Source organism: Oncorhynchus tshawytscha, unplaced genomic scaffold (assembly GCF_018296145.1).
Source record: "Oncorhynchus tshawytscha isolate Ot180627B unplaced genomic scaffold, Otsh_v2.0 Un_contig_2868_pilon_pilon, whole genome shotgun sequence".
NCBI lineage: Eukaryota > Metazoa > Chordata > Actinopteri > Salmoniformes > Salmonidae > Oncorhynchus > Oncorhynchus tshawytscha.
Window position 1 is genome coordinate 85,031 of NW_024609771.1, and position 19,360 is coordinate 104,390.

Genomic DNA, 19,360 nt, shown 5'->3' on the forward strand with positions numbered 1-19,360 from the left:
TATGATTTGAATGACGTTTATCTTTATTGACGTCGAAGATCATGTGATAGTTGTGGTCTAGTATGATAACAACAACAACAACAACGTCAGGTAGTCTAAACGGAGGAGGATACTGCCACTTCAACACACTACTACTACTACAACACAGCCTTGAACGTTTGGTCATCAGGAGAACACTCTCTCTAGCCTCACACACACACTGCCACGTCACACACCCAGTCCTCATCCCTCCCGGTGGTGGTGGTGCAACGGTCTCCGTCTCTTTATGGTAAGGTGTGACCGTTGCCACGGTAACGACGGTTAAAGACTGCAAAGGGGGGTGTGTAGTCAAGATAAGAAGAATAGAAAGTGAGTGAGCGAGGACAGATTATGAGAAAGAAAAACTAATTTCAAAAAAGTGGCAGAAAAAGACCAAGGTGATGAAAAACAAACAAAGAGTTTAAGAGTTGGTTTCCTCCCTCAGTTGTTAGCTTGTTGTAGTCGCTATACCACAAGGCACGCTTTGATGATGTCACCAAGAGAGAATGGTGGAACTCTGGCGACTCCCAAGATTCTCAGCGTAGTTTTCCCTCCTCCAGTCGACAAGGCAACGCCCCCCCTCTAGTCCCCACGCAAAAATGGACCTGGAGAGAAAGAGGGGGGGAGAGAGACCATCAAAACCACAGCCAGTTAGTGTGTGTAGGTAGTGTGTTTGTGTGTGTAGGTAGTGTGTGTGTGTGTGTATGTGTAGTAGTGTGTGTGGGTGTTACCTGCGTAGGGGACTACTCTCCGAGGGGAATGATTTCTTCGTTGATAAAAACTCAATGGTCTCTTCCTCCCAGTCATCTGTGTTACTGTCCAGCTCGTCAGTGTCCACTCCTAGAGACAGAGAGAGGTCAGGGGTCAAGCTTAGTAAGCCTGGTCCCAAGCCAGAACTACCCACGGGGGGTTTATCTACGTACCTCCTCGGGGCTGCAGAGGGGGGGGGGGGTTTTATCTACGTACCTCCTCGGGCTGCAGAGGGGGTTTATCTACGTACCTCCTCGGAGCTGCAGGCAGGGGGGGGGGTTTTATCTACGTACCTCGGAGCTGCAGAGGGGGGGCTGCAGAGCAGCTGGCAGGGGGGGTTTATCTACGTACCTCCTCGGAGCTGCAGGGGGGGTTTATCTACGTACCTCCTCGGAGCTGCAGAGGGGGGGTTTATCTACGTACCTCCTCGGAGCTGCAGAGGGGGGTTTATCTACGTACCTCCTCGGAGCGGAGCTGCAGAGAGGGGGGGTTTATCTACGTACCTCCTCGGAGCTGCAGGCGGGCGGGGGGGGTTTATCTACGTACCTCCTCGGAGCTGCAGGCGGGCGGTCTTCTGTTCGTGGTGCTGCTGTAGGGCAGCCTCTCTGTAGGTAGCAACGGTAGTCCTCCATCATGCTCCTCCTCTTGTCCACCAGCTCCCTGGAGGCCTTCGACTGGCTCAGACGATCCTTCTGCTCAAAGATCTTGGAGTACTTCTTCAGGTCCTTCTTGATCACCTGGGGAACGAACGGGTCAAAACCCAGAAGAAAAACACGTTACACGTAGCAACAAGACTGTCAAAACCAAGGGCCCGGCTAAGCCCATGTTATAGTAGCAACAAGACTGTCAGGGTCCCGGCTAAGCCCATGTTATAGTAGCAACAAGACTGTCAAAACCAAGGGTCCCGGCTAAGCCCATGTTATAGTAGCAACAAGACTGTCAAATCAAGGGTCCCGGCTAAGCCCATGTTATAGTAGCAACAAGACTGTCAAAACCAAGGGTCCCAGCTAAGCCCATGTTATAGTAGCAACAAGACTGTCAGGGCCCAGCTAAGCCCATGTTATAGTAGCAACAAGACTGTCAGGGGCCCAGCTAAGCCCATGTTATAGTAGCAACAAGACTGTCAAAACCAAGGGTCCCGGCTAAGCCCATGTTATAGTAGCAACAAGACTGTCAAAACCAAGGGTTCCCGGCTAAGCCCATGTTATAGTAGCAACAAGACTGTCAAAACCAAGGGTCCCAGCTAAGCCCATGTTATAGTAGCAACAAGATCATCAAGGGTCCCGGCTAAGCCCATGTTATAGTAGCAACAAGACTGTCCGGGTCCCAGCTAAGCCCATGTTATAGTAGCAACAAGACTGTCAGGGTCCCGGCTAAGCCCATGTTATAGTAGCAACAAGACTGTCAAAATCAAGGGTCCCGGCTAAGCCCATGTTATAGTAGCAACAAGACTGTCAAAACCAAGGGTCCCAGCTAAGCCCATGTTATAGTAGCAACAGGACTGTCAAAACCAAGGGTCCCGGCTAAGCCCATGTTATAGTAGCAACAAGACTGTCAAAACCAAGGGTCCCGGCTAAGCCCATGTTATAGTAGCAACAAGACTGTCAAGGGTCCCGGCTAAGCCCATGTTATAGTAGCAACAAGACTGTCAAAACCAAGGGTCCCGGCTAAGCCCATGTTATAGTAGCAACAAGACCACCAAGGGTCCCAGCTAAGCCCATGTTATAGTAGCAACAAGACTGTCAAAACCAAGGGTCCCGGCTAAGCCCATGTTATAGTAGCAACAAGACCATCAAGGGTCCCGGCTAAGCCCATGTTATAGTAGCAACAAGACTGTCAAAACCAAGGGTCCCGGCTAAGCCCATGTTATAGTAGCAACAAGACTGTCAAAACCAAGGGTCCCGGCTAAGCCCATGTTATAGTAGCAACAAGACTGTCAAAACCAAGGGTCCCGGCTAAGCCCATGTTATAGTAGCAACAAGAAGTCAAAACCAAGGGTCCCAGCTAAGCCCATGTTATAGTAGCAAAAGACTGTCAAACACATTACAACAAAACCCATGTTTAACACAAGAAGTTTAGACAGAAGTCACTACTTGTCCAGACACTGAACAAGTTTTTGGATTCTATTGGTTTAAAACAACCTTGATGACAGAGCTAAATACCCTTTATAAATACTGCACACACACACAGATATGTACCTTGATGGAGTCCTGTGTGAGCAGGGTAGCAGGCCGAGGTCTCCAGAGTAGCTGACAGAAACGATCCTTGTTGTTCTTCTGGAGGAGACGCCCCTGGAAGGTCCACAGCCAATAGGCATTGTCCAGACTGACAGGGAGAGACAACCCATGTTTTAAAAACACACTTGGTACCAAGGGTCCCAGATAAAAACACACTTGGTATAGTAGCAACAGATAAAAACACACTTGGTGTAGCTCAGATAAAAACACACTGTTATAGTAGCAACAAGACTGTCAAAAACACTTTTCGGCTAAGCCCATTTATAAAAGCAACAAAGACTGTCAAAACCAAGGGTTTTCTAAGCCCATGTTATAGTAGCAACAAGACTGTCTGTGTCAAGGTGTCTGTGTCTAAGTCTGTGTCTAGTCTGCAACAAGTCTGTGTCAAGGGTCCCAGCTAAGCCCATGTTATGTGTCAACAAGTCTGAGTCAAGGGTCCCAGTCTAAGTCTGTGTCTGTGTCAAGACTGTCAAAGTCTGTGTCTGTGTCTGAGTCTAAGCCCTGTTCTGTGTCAAGTCTGTGTCTGTGTCTGTGTCTGTGTCTGTGTCTGCTAAGCCCATGTGTATAGTAGTCAAGTGTCAAAACCAAGGGTCTGTGTCTAAGCCCATGTTATAGTAGTCAACAAGACTGTCAAATCTGTGTCAAGGGTCCGGTCTAAGCCCATGTTATAGTGCAACAAACCAAACCAGAAGCTAAAAAGTAGCAACAAGACCGTCAAAACCAAGGTGCCGGCTAGCGGATGTTATAACACCCGTTAGACGAGGTGCCGGCTACCCTTTTAAACACCCGTTTAGACAGAGGTGCCGGCTACGGAGTCCAGACACTGACCCGTTTTTGGATTCTATTGGTAAAACCCTTGATGACAGAGTAGAACACCCGTTTATAAGGTGCCGGCTAGCGGAGTAGAACACCCGTTTGACGAGGTGCCGGCTAGCGGAGTAGAACACCCGTTAGCTGACGAGGTGCCTTGTTGTTCTTCTGGAGTAGAACACCCGTTTGGACGAGGTGCCGGCTAGCGGAGTAGAACACCCGTTTGGACGAGGTGCCGGCTAGCGGAGTAGAACACGAGGTGCCGGCTAGCGGAGTTTAGAACCCCGTTTGGAAAGGTGCCGGCTAGCGGAGTAGAACACCCGTTTGGACGAGGTGCCGGCTAGGTAGTAGAACACCCGTTTGGACGAGGTGCCGGCTAGCGGAGTAGAACACCCGTTTGGTACAGAGGTGCCGGCTATTCAGATAAAAACACCCGTTTGGTATTCGAGGTGCCGGCTAGCGTGAGTCAGATAAAAACACCCGTTTGAAAAGAACAAAGGTGCCGGCAGCGGAGTAGAACACCCGTTTGGAGACGAGTCTGTGCTGGCTAGCGGAGTAGAACACCCGTTTGTGTCGAGGTGCCGGCTGAGTCTGAGTAGAACACCCGTTTGAGTCGAGGTGCCGGCTAGCTGGTCTGTAGAACACCCGTTTGTCGAGGTGCCGGCTAGCGGAGTAGAACACCCGTTTAGAGTCGAGGTGCCGGCTAGCGGAGTAGAACACCCGTTTAGACGAGGTGCCGGCTAGCGGAGTAGAACACCCGTTTAGACGAGGTGCCGGCTAGCGGAGTAGAACACCCGTTTAGACGAGGTGCCGGCTAGCGGAGTAGAACACCCGTTTAGACGAGGTGCCGGCTAGCGGAGTAGAACACCCGTTTAGACGAGGTGCCGGCTAGCGGAGTAGAACACCCGTTTAGACGAGGTGCCGGCTAGCGGAGTAGAACACCCGTTTAGACGAGGTGCCGGCTAGCGGAGTAGAACACCCGTTTAGACGAGGTGCCGGCTAGCGGAGTAGAACACCCGTTTAGACGAGGTGCCGGCTAGCGGAGTAGAACACCCGTTTAGACGAGGTGCCGGCTAGCGGAGTAGAACACCCGTTTAGACGAGGTGCCGGCTAGCGGAGTAGAACACCCGTTTAGACGAGGTGCCGGCTAGCGGAGTAGAACACCCGTTTAGACGAGGTGCCGGCTAGCGGAGTAGAACACCCGTTTAGACGAGGTGCCGGCTAGCGGAGTAGAACACCCGTTTAGACGAGGTGCCGGCTAGCGGAGTAGAACACCCGTTTAGACGAGGTGCCGGCTAGCGGAGTAGAACACCCGTTTAGACGAGGTGCCGGCTAGCGGAGTAGAACACCCGTTTAGACGAGGTGCCGGCTAGCGGAGTAGAACACCCGTTTAGACGAGGTGCCGGCTAGCGGAGTAGAACACCCGTTTAGACGAGGTGCCGGCTAGCGGAGTAGAACACCCGTTTAGACGAGGTGCCGGCTAGCGGAGTAGAACACCCGTTTAGACGAGGTGCCGGCTAGCGGAGTAGAACACCCGTTTAGACGAGGTGCCGGCTAGCGGAGTAGAACACCCGTTTAGACGAGGTGCCGGCTAGCGGAGTAGAACACCCGTTTAGACGAGGTGCCGGCTAGCGGAGTAGAACACCCGTTTAGACGAGGTGCCGGCTAGCGGAGTAGAACACCCGTTTAGACGAGGTGCCGGCTAGCGGAGTAGAACACCCGTTTAGACGAGGTGCCGGCTAGCGGAGTAGAACACCCGTTTAGACGAGGTGCCGGCTAGCGGAGTAGAACACCCGTTTAGACGAGGTGCCGGCTAGCGGAGTAGAACACCCGTTTAGACGAGGTGCCGGCTAGCGGAGTAGAACACCCGTTTAGACGAGGTGCCGGCTAGCGGAGTAGAACACCCGTTTAGACGAGGTGCCGGCTAGCGGAGTAGAACACCCGTTTAGACGAGGTGCCGGCTAGCGGAGTAGAACACCCGTTTAGACGAGGTGCCGGCTAGCGGAGTAGAACACCCGTTTAGACGAGGTGCCGGCTAGCGGAGTAGAACACCCGTTTAGACGAGGTGCCGGCTAGCGGAGTAGAACACCCGTTTAGACGAGGTGCCGGCTAGCGGAGTAGAACACCCGTTTAGACGAGGTGCCGGCTAGCGGAGTAGAACACCCGTTTAGACGAGGTGCCGGCTAGCGGAGTAGAACACCCGTTTAGACGAGGTGCCGGCTAGCGGAGTAGAACACCCGTTTGGAAAACGAGGCACACTCTAGGAGCTCAGATGCTAGCGGAGTATTTTAATTACCAATGTTTTGACAGCCAAGCTGTCTTCATCAGGGTATAATCACCCGTCTAGGAGCTGCCAAGCTGTCTTCATCAGGGTATAACACACACTCTAGGAGCTCCAAGCTGTCTTCATCAGGTATAATCACACTCTAGGAGCTCCAAGCTGTCTTCATCAGGGTATAATCACCCGTCTAGGAGCTCCAAGCTGTCTTCATCAGGGTATAATCACCCTCTAGGAGCTGCCAAGCTGTCTTCATCTGGGGTATAATCACCCTCTAGGAGTGCCAAGCTGTCTTCATCAGGGTATAATCAACTAGGAGCTCCAAGCTGTCTTCATCAGGGTATAATCACCCTCTAGGAGCTCAGATGCTGTCTTCATTTCATTTTAATCACCCTGTTAGGAGCAGCCAAGCTGTCTTCATCAGGGTATAATCACAAACACTGCGGGATGACTCGTTAACGTTGTGTCAAAAGACACAGGTGTCTGTAATCACGGCCAAGAGTGGCCTGATATCATTGGTTAATTATTGTGGTACAAACCAACCTTCATTTGGTTGATCTCCCATTTAAATAAACACGACAGTAGGAGTTTATTCCCTGTGTGTGTGTCAGGTGTGTGTGTCTATCAGGTGTGTGTATCAGTTGTGTGTGTGTGTGTGTGTACCTTGTGACTCCACCAGGACACAGAGGTCACCAGGTATCGTCCTGTAGGGTCCCACTCTACGTCAGAAGTGTGTGTGTGTGTGTACCTTGTGACTCCACCAGGACACAGAGGTCACCAGGTATCGTCCCGTAGGGTCCCACTCTACGTCAGAGGCCATGTAGTGTTCAACCATGTTCATCATGGTGCAGTCAGAGGTGTCCACAAACGCCAGGGCCCCGTTCATACTGGAGGAGAGGACAGGGTTAACACAGGGCCCCGTTCATACTGGAGGAGAGGACAGGGTTAACACAGGGCCCCGTTCATACTGGAGGAGAGGACAGGGTTAACACAGGGCCCCGTTCATACTGGAGGAGAGGACAGGGTTAACACAGGGCCCCGTTCATACTGGAGGAGAGGACAGGGTTAACACAGGGCCCGTTCATACTGGAGGAGAGGACAGGGTTAACACAGGGCCCCGTTCATACTGGAGGAGAGGACAGGGGGGTTAACACAGGGCCCCGTTCATACTGGAGGAGAGGACAGGGGGTTAACACAGGGCCCCGTTCATACTGGAGGAGAGGACAGGGTTAACACAGGGCCCGTTCATACTGGAGGAGAGGACAGGGTTAACACAGGGCCCCGTTCATACTGGAGGAGAGGACAGGGTTAACACAGGGCCCCGTTCATACTGGAGGAGAGGACAGGGTTAACACAGGGCCCGTTCATACTGGAGGAGAGGACAGGGTTAACACAGGAGGGGAGATCTGTCTCTCTCACACAGGGGGGGACACACACACACACACACACACACACACACACACACACACACACACACACACACACACACACACACACACACACACCACACACACACACACACACACAGGTCTTGTACCTCCTGAGTCCAGCCAGCACCATGAACTGTCCTGAGGACTCCAGAAGATGCTGTTGGCCTGCTGCTTGTCAAACATCTCTGGAGAGAGAAGGGGGGAGGAGAGAGAAGGGGGGGGAGAAGAGATAGGGGGAGAGGAGGAGATAGAGAGAAAGGTTGGACTCACTGGGGAGTAGGGGGGAGAGAGGAGAGAGGGGGGGGAGATTCAAGAGAAGGGGGGAAAGAGGAGAGGGGGGGGAGGAGAGAGAAGGGGGGGGGGAGACAACACTGGAGAGGAGGGGGAGAGAGAGAGGAGTGGGGAGCACCTAGTGGGGACTGCAACTGGTGGTGTTACTGCAAGGGGGGGGAGGAGAGAACCTGGGGGAGTTAGAGACTTGGGGGGGGAGAGAGTTACACCTGGTGGTGGGACCTGGTGGTGAGCACCTGGTGGGGGACTGGAGAGGAGAGACCTGGTGGGGGAGGAGAGAGTTACTGCACCTAGTGGACATGTTACAGTAACAGACTGTTGTTTGCCAAAGTTCTGCAATGGTGGACATCTGACAAGGGGTAGAGACAGAATAACTTATAGACATTACAGAGTCATGAGATATTCTCAGGTAAAGGTTGGACTCACTGATGAGTTCTATCTTGCCGTTGTTCTTGACGTGGTAGAACGAGGCGTTGATTCTGGGAGATTCACCGTGCAGGACGGCAAACTTACTGCCGTTGGGTTACTGCAAACGCTATGATGCTCTCCGCTGGGGATGACAACACTGGTGTTATTATACCTGGTGGTGTTTACCTAGTGGTGTTACTGCACCTGGTGGTGTTACTGCACCTAGTGGTGTTACTGCACCTGGTGGTGTTACTGCACCTGGTGGTGTTACTGTACCTGGTGGTGTTACTGCACCTGGTGGTGTTACTGTACCTGGTGGTGTTACTGCACCTGGTGGTGTTACTGCACCTGGTGGTGTTACTGCACCTGGTGGTGTTACTGCACCTGGTGGTGTTACTGCACCTGGTGGTGTTACTGCACCTAAAAGTGTTACTGTACCTAGTGGTGTTACTGCACCTGGTGGTGTTACTGTACCTGGTGGTGTTACTGCACCTGGTGGTGTTACTGTACCTAGTGGTGTTACTGTCCACCTGGTGGTGTTACTGCACCTGGTGGTGTTACTGCACCTGGTGGTGTTACTGCACCTGGTGGTGTTACTGCACCTGGTGGTGTTACTATACCTGAGTGGTGTTACTGTACCTGGTGGTGTTACTGCACCTGGTGGTGTTACTGCATCCTAGTGGTGTTACTGCACCTAGTGGTGTTACTGCACCTGGTGGCGTTACTGTACATTATCAGTGGGGGTTTCTGTCCATCTTGTCAGAGTGGGGGGGTTCTGTCCATCTTGTCAGAGTAGGGGGGGGGTTCTGTCCATCCTGTCAGAGTAGGGGGGGTTTCTGTCCATCTTGCAGAGTGGGGGTTTCTGTCCAGTTTTCAGATAGGGGGGGGTTTCTCCATCTTTCAGAGTGGGGGGGTTCTCCATCTTGTCAGAGTAGGGGGGGGAACCTGCTTCTCTCTCATCCTGAAGATCTCAAAGTTGGTCACCACACCCTGAGAGGAGAGAGAATGATGGAGTGGAGAGTTTCTGACAGACAGGAGGAGTTTCTGTCCATCTTGTCAGAGTGGGAGAGGTCCATCTTGTCAGAGAGGAGGGTTTCTGTCCATCTTGTCAGAGGGGGGTTTCTGTCCATCTTGTCAGAGGGGGGGTTCTGTCCATCTTGTCAGAGTGGGGAGAGGTCCATCTTGACAGACAGGAGGTTTCTGTCCATCTTGTCAGAGTGGGGAGGTCCATCAGACAGGAGGAGGAGTCCAAAACGAGGAGAGGTCCACAGACAGACAGGAGGAGATCTTGTCAGAGGAGAGGTTTCAGATCAGACAGACAGGAGGAGAGATCTTGTCAGAGGAGAGGACAGACAGGAGGAGGAGAGAATCTTGAGAGGAGAGGACAGACAGGAGGTTCTGTCCATCCTGTCAGAGTGGAGAGGACAGACAGGAGGGATCTCCACCACGACAGGAGAGGATCTCAGACAGACAGGAGGAGAGAGAATGATGGAGGAGAGGACAGACAGGAGGAGAGAACGAGAGGAGAGGACAGACAGGAGGAGAGGAAAACGAGAGGAGAGGAGGAGGACAGGAGGAGGAGAAAACGAGAGGAGAGGACAGACAGGAGGAGGAGAGAGGAGAGGACAGACAGGAGGAGAGAACGAGAGGAGAGACAGGAGGAGAGAACGAGAGGAGAGGACAGACAGGAGGAGAGAACGAGAGGATAGGAGAGGACAGAGAATGATGGAGGAGATGACAGAAGAGGAGAGGGGCAACGATAGAGGATGAGGACAATGAGAGAATGATAGAGGATGAGGACAGAGAGAGAATGACAGAGGATGAGGACAGAGAGAGAAAGGAGACTTGTAAATGAGGTTTAACATCAAAGCTTTCACCCTCCCCCCTTCACCCTCCCCCTCCCTCTGTTCTCCTCCCCCTTCACCCTCCCTCTGTTCTCCTCCCCTTCACTAACCTGAGTTCCTTTAGGTGTTCGGTCCACCTTGACACAGAGGTAGTCTCCCTGTCTCTGCCAGTGAAGTTTACAGTCCACCACATTGAAGAGGTTCCTGACTCTGATCTCCTGTCTGGAGGGAAGCTGCATCAGAGTCACTCTGGCTGGGATGTCTTTGTCCTCGGGGACCCAGAACGCTATGATGTTATCGCCTGGGGACCAGGAGAAGTCCCTGCAGAGGGGAGGAGAGGATTATGATGTCATACACACACACACACACACACCTCTATGATGTCATCACCTGGGGACCAGGAGAAGTCCCTGCAGAGGGGAGGAGAGGATTAATACACACACACACACACACAGGACAGGTGGTATTCCTCTAACTAGTCTCTGTCTGACAGGTGGTGTCTGACAGGTGGTGTTCCTCTAACTAGTCTCTGTCTGACAGGTGGTATTCCTCTAACTAGTCTCTGTCTGACAGGTGGTATTCCTCTAACTAGTCTCTGTCTGACAGGTGGTATTCCTCTAACTAGTCTCTGTCTGACAGGTGGTATTCCTCTAACTAGTCTCTGTCTGACAGGTGGTGTAGGTGGTTCCTCTAACTAGTCTCTGTCTGACAGGTGGTATTCCTCTAACTAGTCTCTGTCTGACAGGTGGTATTCCTCTAACTAGTCTCTGTCTGACAGGTGGTATTCCTCTAACTAGTCTCTGTCTGCTGTCTGACAGGTGGTATTCCTCTAACTAGTCTCTGTCTGACAGGTGGTGTTCCTCTAACTAGTCTCTGTCTGACAGGTGGTATTCCTCTAACTAGTCTCTGTCTGACAGGTGGTGACAGGTGGTATTCCTCTAACTAGTCTCTGTCTGACAGGTGGTATTCCTCTAACTAGTCTCTGTCTGACAGGTGGTGTTCCTCTAACTAGTCTCTGTCTGACAGGTGGTGTTCCTAACTAGTCTCTGTCTCTGTTCCTCTAACTAGTCTCTGTCTGACAGGTTGATAACAGACTGAACTGACAGGTGGTGATTAGGGTCAACAGGTGGTATTCCTCTAAAGTCTCTGTCTGACTAGATAACTAGTCTCTGTCTGATTCAGGTGGGTCAACATCTGTCCAGGATTCCTCTAAAGACTCTGTCTGATAACAGATTGAACTGACTGATTGACAGGTGGTGTCTAACTAGTCTCCCAGGATAAAGACTCACTAGATAACAGATTGAACTGTCTGATTCAGGTGGGTCAACATCTCCCAGGATAAAGACTCACTAGATAACAGGTTGAACAGGTGGTGTTCCTCTAACTGACTGGTATTCCTCTAACTAGTCTGATTCAGGTGGTATTCAACTGCCCAGGATAAACTAGTCTCTGTCTGACAGGTGGTGAACTAGTCTCTGTTCAGGTGGTCAACTAGTCTCTGTCCCAGGATAAAGACTCACTAGTCTGACAGGTGGTGTTCCTCTAAAGTCTCTGTCTGCTGTCTGACAGGTGGTATTCCTCAACTAGTCTCTGTCTGACAGGTGGTATAAAGACTCACAGGTAGATAACAGAGGTTGAACTGTCTCTGTCTCAGGTGGGTTCCTCAACAGTCTCTGTCCCAGGATAAAGACTCACTAGATAACAGATTGTCTGCTGATCTCAGGTGGTCAACTAGTCTCTGTCTGACAGGTGGTATAAAGTCTCTGTCTGACTCACTAGATAACAGGTGGTGAACTGACTGATTAAGGGTCAACATGCCCAGGTGGTATAACTAGAGGTGGTGTTCCTCTAACTAGTCTCTGTCTGACAGGTGGTGAACTAGTCTCTGTCTGACAGGTGGTGTTCCTCTAACAGTCTCTGTCTGACAGGTGATAAAGTCTCTGTATGCTGATTGATAACAGACTGAACTGACTGATTAAGGGTCAACATGCCCAGGATAAAGACTCACTAGATAACAGATTGAACTGACTGATTCAGGGTCAACATGCCCAGGATAAAGACTCACTTGATGCCACTGATCTTCAGACTCTTCTTATCCAACAGGCCCATGGACTACAACAGGAGAAAACAGGATGTTGTTAAGTTCAGACACTCAGAGTAATACTGGTCAATATAACTTACTGGGGTCATAGACGCTCAGAGTAATACTGGTCAATATAACTTACTGGGGTCATAGATGCTCAGAGTAATACTGGTCAATCTAACTTACTGGGGTCATAGACCCTCAGTGTGGGGACTTACTGGGGTCATAGACCCTCAGTGTGGGGACTTACTGGGGTCGTAGACTCTCAGTGTGGGGACTTACTGGGGTCATAGACCCTCAGTGTGGGGACTTACTGGGGTCATAGACCCTCAGTGTGGGGACTTACTGGGGTCATAGACGCTCAGTGTGGGGACTTACTGGGGTCTCATTGATGCTCAGTGTGGGGACTTACTGGGGTCATAGACGCTCAGTGTGGGGACTTACTGGGGTCATAGACGCTCAGTGTGGGGACTTACTGGGGTCTCATAGACGCTCAGTGTGGGGACTTACTGGGGTCTCATAGACGCTCAGTGTGGGGACTTACTGGGGTCTCATTGATGCTCAGTGTGGGGACTTACTGGGGTCATAGACGCTCAGTGTGGGGACTTACTGGGGTCTCATAGATGCTCAGTGTGGGGACTTACTGGGGTCTCATAGATGCTCAGTGTGGGGACTTACTGGGGTCTCATAGATGCTCAGTGTGTCCTGGGTCATAGATGCTCAGTGTGGGGACTTACTGGGGTCTCGTAGATGCTCAGTGTGTCCTGGGTCATAGATGCAAAGTTGGGGACTCCACCTGGGAAACAGACACACGTTAGAACACTGTCCTGGGTCATCCTGGCAAAGAACTTCCCAGACGTGCTGCACCTGGAGAAACAGACAAGACAGAACACTGCAGGTAGGGAGAGAACCAAGACAGACCGCTGCAGGTAGGGGAGAGAACCAAGACAGACCGCTGCAGGTAGGGGAGAGAACCAAGACAGACCGCTGCAGGTAGGGAGAGAACCAAGACAGACCGCTGCAGGTAGGGAGAGAACCAAGACAGACCGCTGCAGCTAGGGAGAGAACCAAGACAGACCGCTGCAGCTAGGGAGAGAACCAAGACAGACCGCTGCAGCTAGGGGAGAGAACCAAGACAGACCGCTGCAGCTAGGGGAGAGAACCAAGACAGAAAGCAAGAGAAACAAGTTCTGCTACAGTTCTTGGCTACTAGAAGATGTAGAGACAGGAACAGGATAGAGACATGAAAACAGAGAGGTGGGTCAGTCAGGCCTTACTAGAAAATGTAGAGACAGGAACAGGATAGAGAAATGAAAACAGAGAGGTGGGTCATCAGGCCTTACTAGAAAATGTAGAGACATGAAAACAGAGAGGTGGGTAGTCAGTCCTTACTAGAAAATGTAGAGACAGGAACAGGATAGAGACATGAAAACAGAGAGGTGGGTAGTCAGGCCTTACTAGAAGATGTAGAGACAGGAACAGGATAGAGACATGAAAACAGAGAGGTGTGTAGTCAGGCCTTACTTGAAGATGGGCCAGTGGGCGGAGCTCTCACAGTGGAAGCCTCTCTTCTTCTGGCCAGTCAGAATGTCCCAGATGATGATGGCCTGGGGGTCCTCCTTCGTGTCCATCAGGGGACTGAACGTCACCACGTACCTACCCAAAAGCATTATAACACCTTTATGTGTAGCTTCATAAGGATTCATACAGCTGACATAGGCAGGTTATAACCACACTAGGCTCACCATGTACAGGGTAACTGACAAAACGAAAGGAAAAGCTTGAGTCAACGAGGGGGGGGTACAAAGTATAATGAAAGCAGGAGCTTCCACACAGGTGTGGTTCCTGAGGTAATTAAGCAATTAACATCCCATCATGCTTAGGGTCATGTATAAAAATGCCCAGTTGCCCATTATCTTGGTTAGCATGGCTAGAAGAAGAGATCTCAGAGACTTTGAAAGAGGGCTCTGAAAGGAGCACAGGGGTTTTAAAGGGTGTGTGAGTCTCAGTAACTGGATCCCAAATGAACACTTCTGGGAGATTCTGGATCGGGGACCGAGACAGCGTTTTTCCACCACCGTCAACAAAACACCAAATGAAGGATTTTATCGTGGAAGAACGGTTTCACATTGTCACGGATCCCTCCGGGACCTTCATTAGTTACACCCTATTCCCAGTGATTGGTCACACCCTATTCCCAGTGATTGGTCACACCCCATTCCCAGTGATTAGTCACACCTGGTCCCCATTCCCAGTGATTAGTCAGTCACACCCGGTCCCCTATTCCCAGTGATTAGTCACATTCCCAGTGATTAGTCACACCCGGCCCCTATTCCCAGTGATTAGTCACCCGGCCCCTATTCCCAGTGATTAGTCACACCCGGCCCCTATTCCCAGTGATTAGTCACATTCCCAGTGATTAGCCCCTATTCCCAGTGATTAGTCACCCGGTCCCCTATTCCCAGTGATTAGTCACACCCGGCCCCTATTCCCAGTGATTAGTCACACCCGGCCCCTATTCCCAGTGATTAGTCACACCGGCCCCTATTCCCAGTGATTAGTGCCCCTATTCCCAGTGATTAGTCACACCCGGCCCCTATTCCCAGTGATTAGTCATTCCCGGCCCCTATTCCCAGTGATTAGTCATACCCCCCTATTCCCAGTGATTAGTCACACCCGGCCCCTATTCCCAGTGATTAGTCACACCCGGCCCCTATTCCCAGTGATTAGTCACACCCGGTCCCTATTCCCAGTGATTAGTCACACCCGGCCCCTATTCCCAGTGATTAGTCACACCCGGCCCCTATTCCCAGTGATTAGTAATTGTATCAGTGTGCCCAAGTCGATATATTGTTACAATGTCCGTTGGTGCGTGTGAGTGCCTGTGCTGTCTGTTTTGGGCTTTCGTGCCATTGTGGATTGTGCAGATGATTACAGGTCTCGTCCCGTGTGTTAGTCATTGTGCGCTTGTGTTATTTATTCGAGGTACTCCTCGCTCTTTTCATTTTGGGGTTTAAACCCCTTGTGTTGTATACGTGTTTGTTTGGTCTTCGTCCCCGTGCCTGTACATAATAATAACATTACGTATTCCTGCGCCTGTCTCCCGATCCCTTACGCCAGCGTGACACACCCCTCCAACAGAGTTCCAGAAACGCGTCTACGCCGACGAGCATCGAAGCTGTTCTGGCTGGTGGTGCAACACCCTATTAAGACACTTTATGTTGGGGTTTCCTTTATTCTGGCAGTTACCTGTAGCTACAAGCATTATAACCCCTTTTTGTAGCTTCACACGGCTTCATGCCGCCGACAGAGCTACACTAGGGCATTGGGGGTGTCCACGGTGTCCATCAGGGGACTGGACGTCCCTATGAAGCGTTATAACACCTTAAAAGTCTTAATAAGACTACATAGAGTTACATTATGGCCTGAAGGTCCTCAGTTACTATCAGGGAATTAAGCATTATAATGTAGCTTCATCAGGCTTCATAGATGATGTGATATAGACAGGCATGGATTATTCATTAGCGATTGGTTACCTCTCGCAGGGGGAGAAGTCGATCAGAGACACTCCCTGGTGGCTGAAACGTTGGATCTGCTTGAACTTCTCTCCGCCCCACAATGCAATGCCTCGCTGGTGGAACGTGGCCAGGTAGGTTCCCTTGGGAGACCAGCGCACATAGGTCTCTGTCCAGCGCTACAGGGACACAACACGGTCACAACCTCAGAATTAATCAACACAACACCACGGCAAAGATTCTGATTTACGCAATCAAGCCTTCTACTTTTTAAGCATCAAAGCCGTAAAAAGTATTTCTGTAGATGTAGAATGCTCAGTGCAAAAAAAAAAAGAAATTCTGATTGGTTGAACCATCATCTCACTGCGCTGTCGTGATTGGTCGAATGGTTGACTCACCGCCCTCTCCTCGGAGACGATTGGATCCTTGGCGTCGTTGTTGAAGATGGCGGTCCTCTCTCCTGATTCGTAGATGACGCTGTACTGGTCACGACAGTCAGGGTCCTCCATCCAGTGACGCATGTTACCCTGGCAACACGAACAGGAAGTGACCGTTAGTAATGACTTGTGCCCCCCCCACACAACGCCGGGTGGGTATTCTCTGAACGTGTGGTTGAAGTGACAGTGTGTAACACTCACAAAGTCCTTGAAGGGCTGCTTCTCAGGAGTCTCCCACTCGTCACTGATGCTCATGTACCTGGAACACAACGTCACCATCTACAGCAGACAGTTCTATATCATGTATATCTATGGCAAACATTTCTGCCGTGTTGATGTTGTGCCTAGATGCCCAGAACATCCCATATAACAGCTGGAATGATGCCCTAGACACCCCATATAACAGCTGGAATGATGCCCTAGACACCCCATATAACAGCTGGAATGATGCCCTAGACACCCCATATAACAGCTGGAATGATGCCCTAGACACCCCATATAACAGCTGGAATGATGCCCTAGACACCCCATATAACAGCTGGAATGATGCCCTGAACACCCCATATAACAGCTGGAATGATGCCCTGAACACCCCATATAACAGCTGGAATGATGCCCTAGACACCCCATATAACAGCTGGAATGATGCCCTAGAACACCCCATATAACAGCTGGAATGATGCCCTGAACACCCCATATAACAGCTGGAATGATGCCCTGAACACCCCATATAACAGCTGGAATGATGCCCAGACAACCCATATAACAGCTGGAATGATGCCCAGAACATCCCATATAACAGCTGGAATGATGCCCAGAACACCCCATATAACAGCTGGAATGATGCCCTGACACCCCATATAACATGATGCCCTAGACACCCCATATAACAGCTGGAATGATGCCCTGAACACCCCATATAACAGCTGGAATGATGCCCTGAACACCCCATATAACAGCTGGAATGATGCCCTAGACACCCCATATAACAGCTGGAATGATGCCCTAGACACCCCATATAACAGCTGGAATGATCCATATAACAGCCCCAGAACACCCCATATAACAGCTGGAATGATGCCCTGAACACCCCATATAACAGCTGGAATGATGCCCTGAACACCCCATATAACAGCTGGAATGATGCCCTGAACACCCCATATAACAGCTGGAATGATGCCCTAGACACCCCATATAACAGCTGGAATTATGCCCTAGACACCCCATATAACAGCTGGAATGATAGACACCCCATATAACAGCTGGAATGATAGACACCCCCTGAGACAACCCCATATAACAGCTGGAATGATGCCCTAGACAACCCATATAACAGCTGGAATGACACCCCATATAACAGCTGGAATGATGCCCCCAGACACCCCATATAACAGCTGGAATGATGCCCCTAGACACCCCATATAACAGCTGGAATGATGCCCTAGACACCCCATATAACAGCTGGAATTATGCCCCCTAGACACCCCATATAACAGCTGGAATGATGCCCTGAACACCCCATATAACAGCTGGAATGATGCCCTAGACACCCCATATAACAGCTGGAATGATGCCTTGAACACCCCACATAACAGCTGGAATGATGGCCTGAACACCCCATATAACAGCTGGAATGATGGCCTAGACACCCCATATAACAGCTGGAATGATGCCCCGGACACCCCATATAACAGCTGGAGTGATGCCCAGAACACCCCATATAACAGCTGGAATGATGCCCTGAACACCCCATATAACAGCTGGAATGATGCTCCCGGACACCCCATATAACAGCTGGAATGATGCCCCTGAACACCCCATATAACAGCTGGAATGACGCTCCCGGACACCCCATATAACAGCTGGAATGACGCCCAGAACACCCTGTGTTTGTGTGTGGTGTTCTTACTTGTCGAAGTCAGTGAACACATTGACTCTGAAGGTGTGCTGCTTGTCCAGCTTGTAGCCGTCAGCGTTCTTCACTGCCTCCAGAGCCTGAGTGGGAGCCCCATACTCCAGGAAGATGTACCTACAGAGGAGATAACTACAGGTTAACTAACTATAGGTCTGAGTGGGATACTCCAAGATGTACCTACAGAGGAGATAACTACAGGTTAACTAACTATAGGTCTGAGTGGGATACTCCAGGAAGGTGTACCTACAGAGATAACATTAACTACAGGTTAACTAACTATAGGTCTGAGTGGGATACTCCAGGAAGGTGTACCTACAGAGATAACATTAACTACAGGTTAACTAACTATAGGTCTGAGTGGGATACTCCAGGAAGGTGTACCTACAGAGATAACATTAACTACAGGTTAACTAACTATAGGTCTGAGTGGGAGCCCCATACTCCAGGAAGGTGTATACAGAGGAGATAACTACAGGTTAACTAACTATAGGTCTGAGTGGGAGCCCCATACTCCAGGAAGGTGTACCTACAGAGATAACATTAACTACAGGTTAACTAACTATAGGTCTGAGTGGGAGCCCCATACTCCAGGAAGATGTACCTACAGAGGAGATAACTACAGGTTAACTAACTATAGGTCTGAGTGGGATACTCCAGGAAGGTGTACCTACAGAGATAGATTAACTACAGGTTAACTAACTATAGGTCTGAGTGGGATACTCCAGGAAGATGTACCTACCATTAACTACAGGTTAACTAACTATAGGTCTGAGTGGGACTCCAGGAAGGTGTACCTACAGAGATAACATTAACTACAGGTTAACTAACTATAGGTCTGAGTGGGATACTCCAGGAAGATGTACCTACAGAGATAACCAGGTTAACAGAGGTTAATAACTACAGGTTAACTAACTACAGGTTAACTAACTATAGGTCTGAGTGGGATACTCCAGGAAGATGTACCCACAGAGGAGATAACTACAGGTTAACTAACTATAAGTGGGAGCCCCATACTCCAGGAAGGTGTAACAGAGGAGATAACTACAGGTTAACTAACTATAGGTCTGAGTGCCCCATACTCCAGGAAGGTGTACCTACAGAGGAGATAACTACAGGTTAACTAACTATAGGTCTGAGTGGGATACTCCAGGAAGGTGTACCTACAGAGATAACATTAACTACAGGTTAACTAACTATAGGTCTGAGTGGGATACTCCAGGAAGATGTACCTACAGAGATAATAGGAGATAAAACATGAACTACTACTAAAACTCTACTGCTCACCCTAGACCATAACAGTGTTGCCATGATACCAGTATTATGATACTAACATAACAGATTTCC

The 19,360-nt window shown here is 50.3% G+C and overlaps 1 protein-coding gene across 1 annotated transcript in view; it reads right to left on the reverse strand.

Moving 5' to 3' along the window:
• The window catches only part of eif3ba (eukaryotic translation initiation factor 3, subunit Ba), a 22,038-nt gene continuing 2,678 nt past the window's right edge, over nt 1-19,360 (reverse strand). The window contains 20 exon segments of the mRNA XM_042317832.1: nt 1-623; nt 750-858; nt 1,315-1,381; nt 1,383-1,505; nt 2,967-3,091; nt 6,841-6,980; nt 7,631-7,664; nt 7,667-7,708; nt 8,241-8,338; nt 8,340-8,364; nt 9,143-9,212; nt 10,177-10,387; nt 12,132-12,178; nt 12,887-12,913; nt 12,971-13,016; nt 13,674-13,805; nt 15,686-15,843; nt 16,063-16,191; nt 16,303-16,360; nt 18,011-18,130. Of these exon segments, the coding sequence (XP_042173766.1) occupies nt 512-623; nt 750-858; nt 1,315-1,381; nt 1,383-1,505; nt 2,967-3,091; nt 6,841-6,980; nt 7,631-7,664; nt 7,667-7,708; nt 8,241-8,338; nt 8,340-8,364; nt 9,143-9,212; nt 10,177-10,387; nt 12,132-12,178; nt 12,887-12,913; nt 12,971-13,016; nt 13,674-13,805; nt 15,686-15,843; nt 16,063-16,191; nt 16,303-16,360; nt 18,011-18,130 (1,873 nt within the window). The 3' untranslated portion in view covers nt 1-511.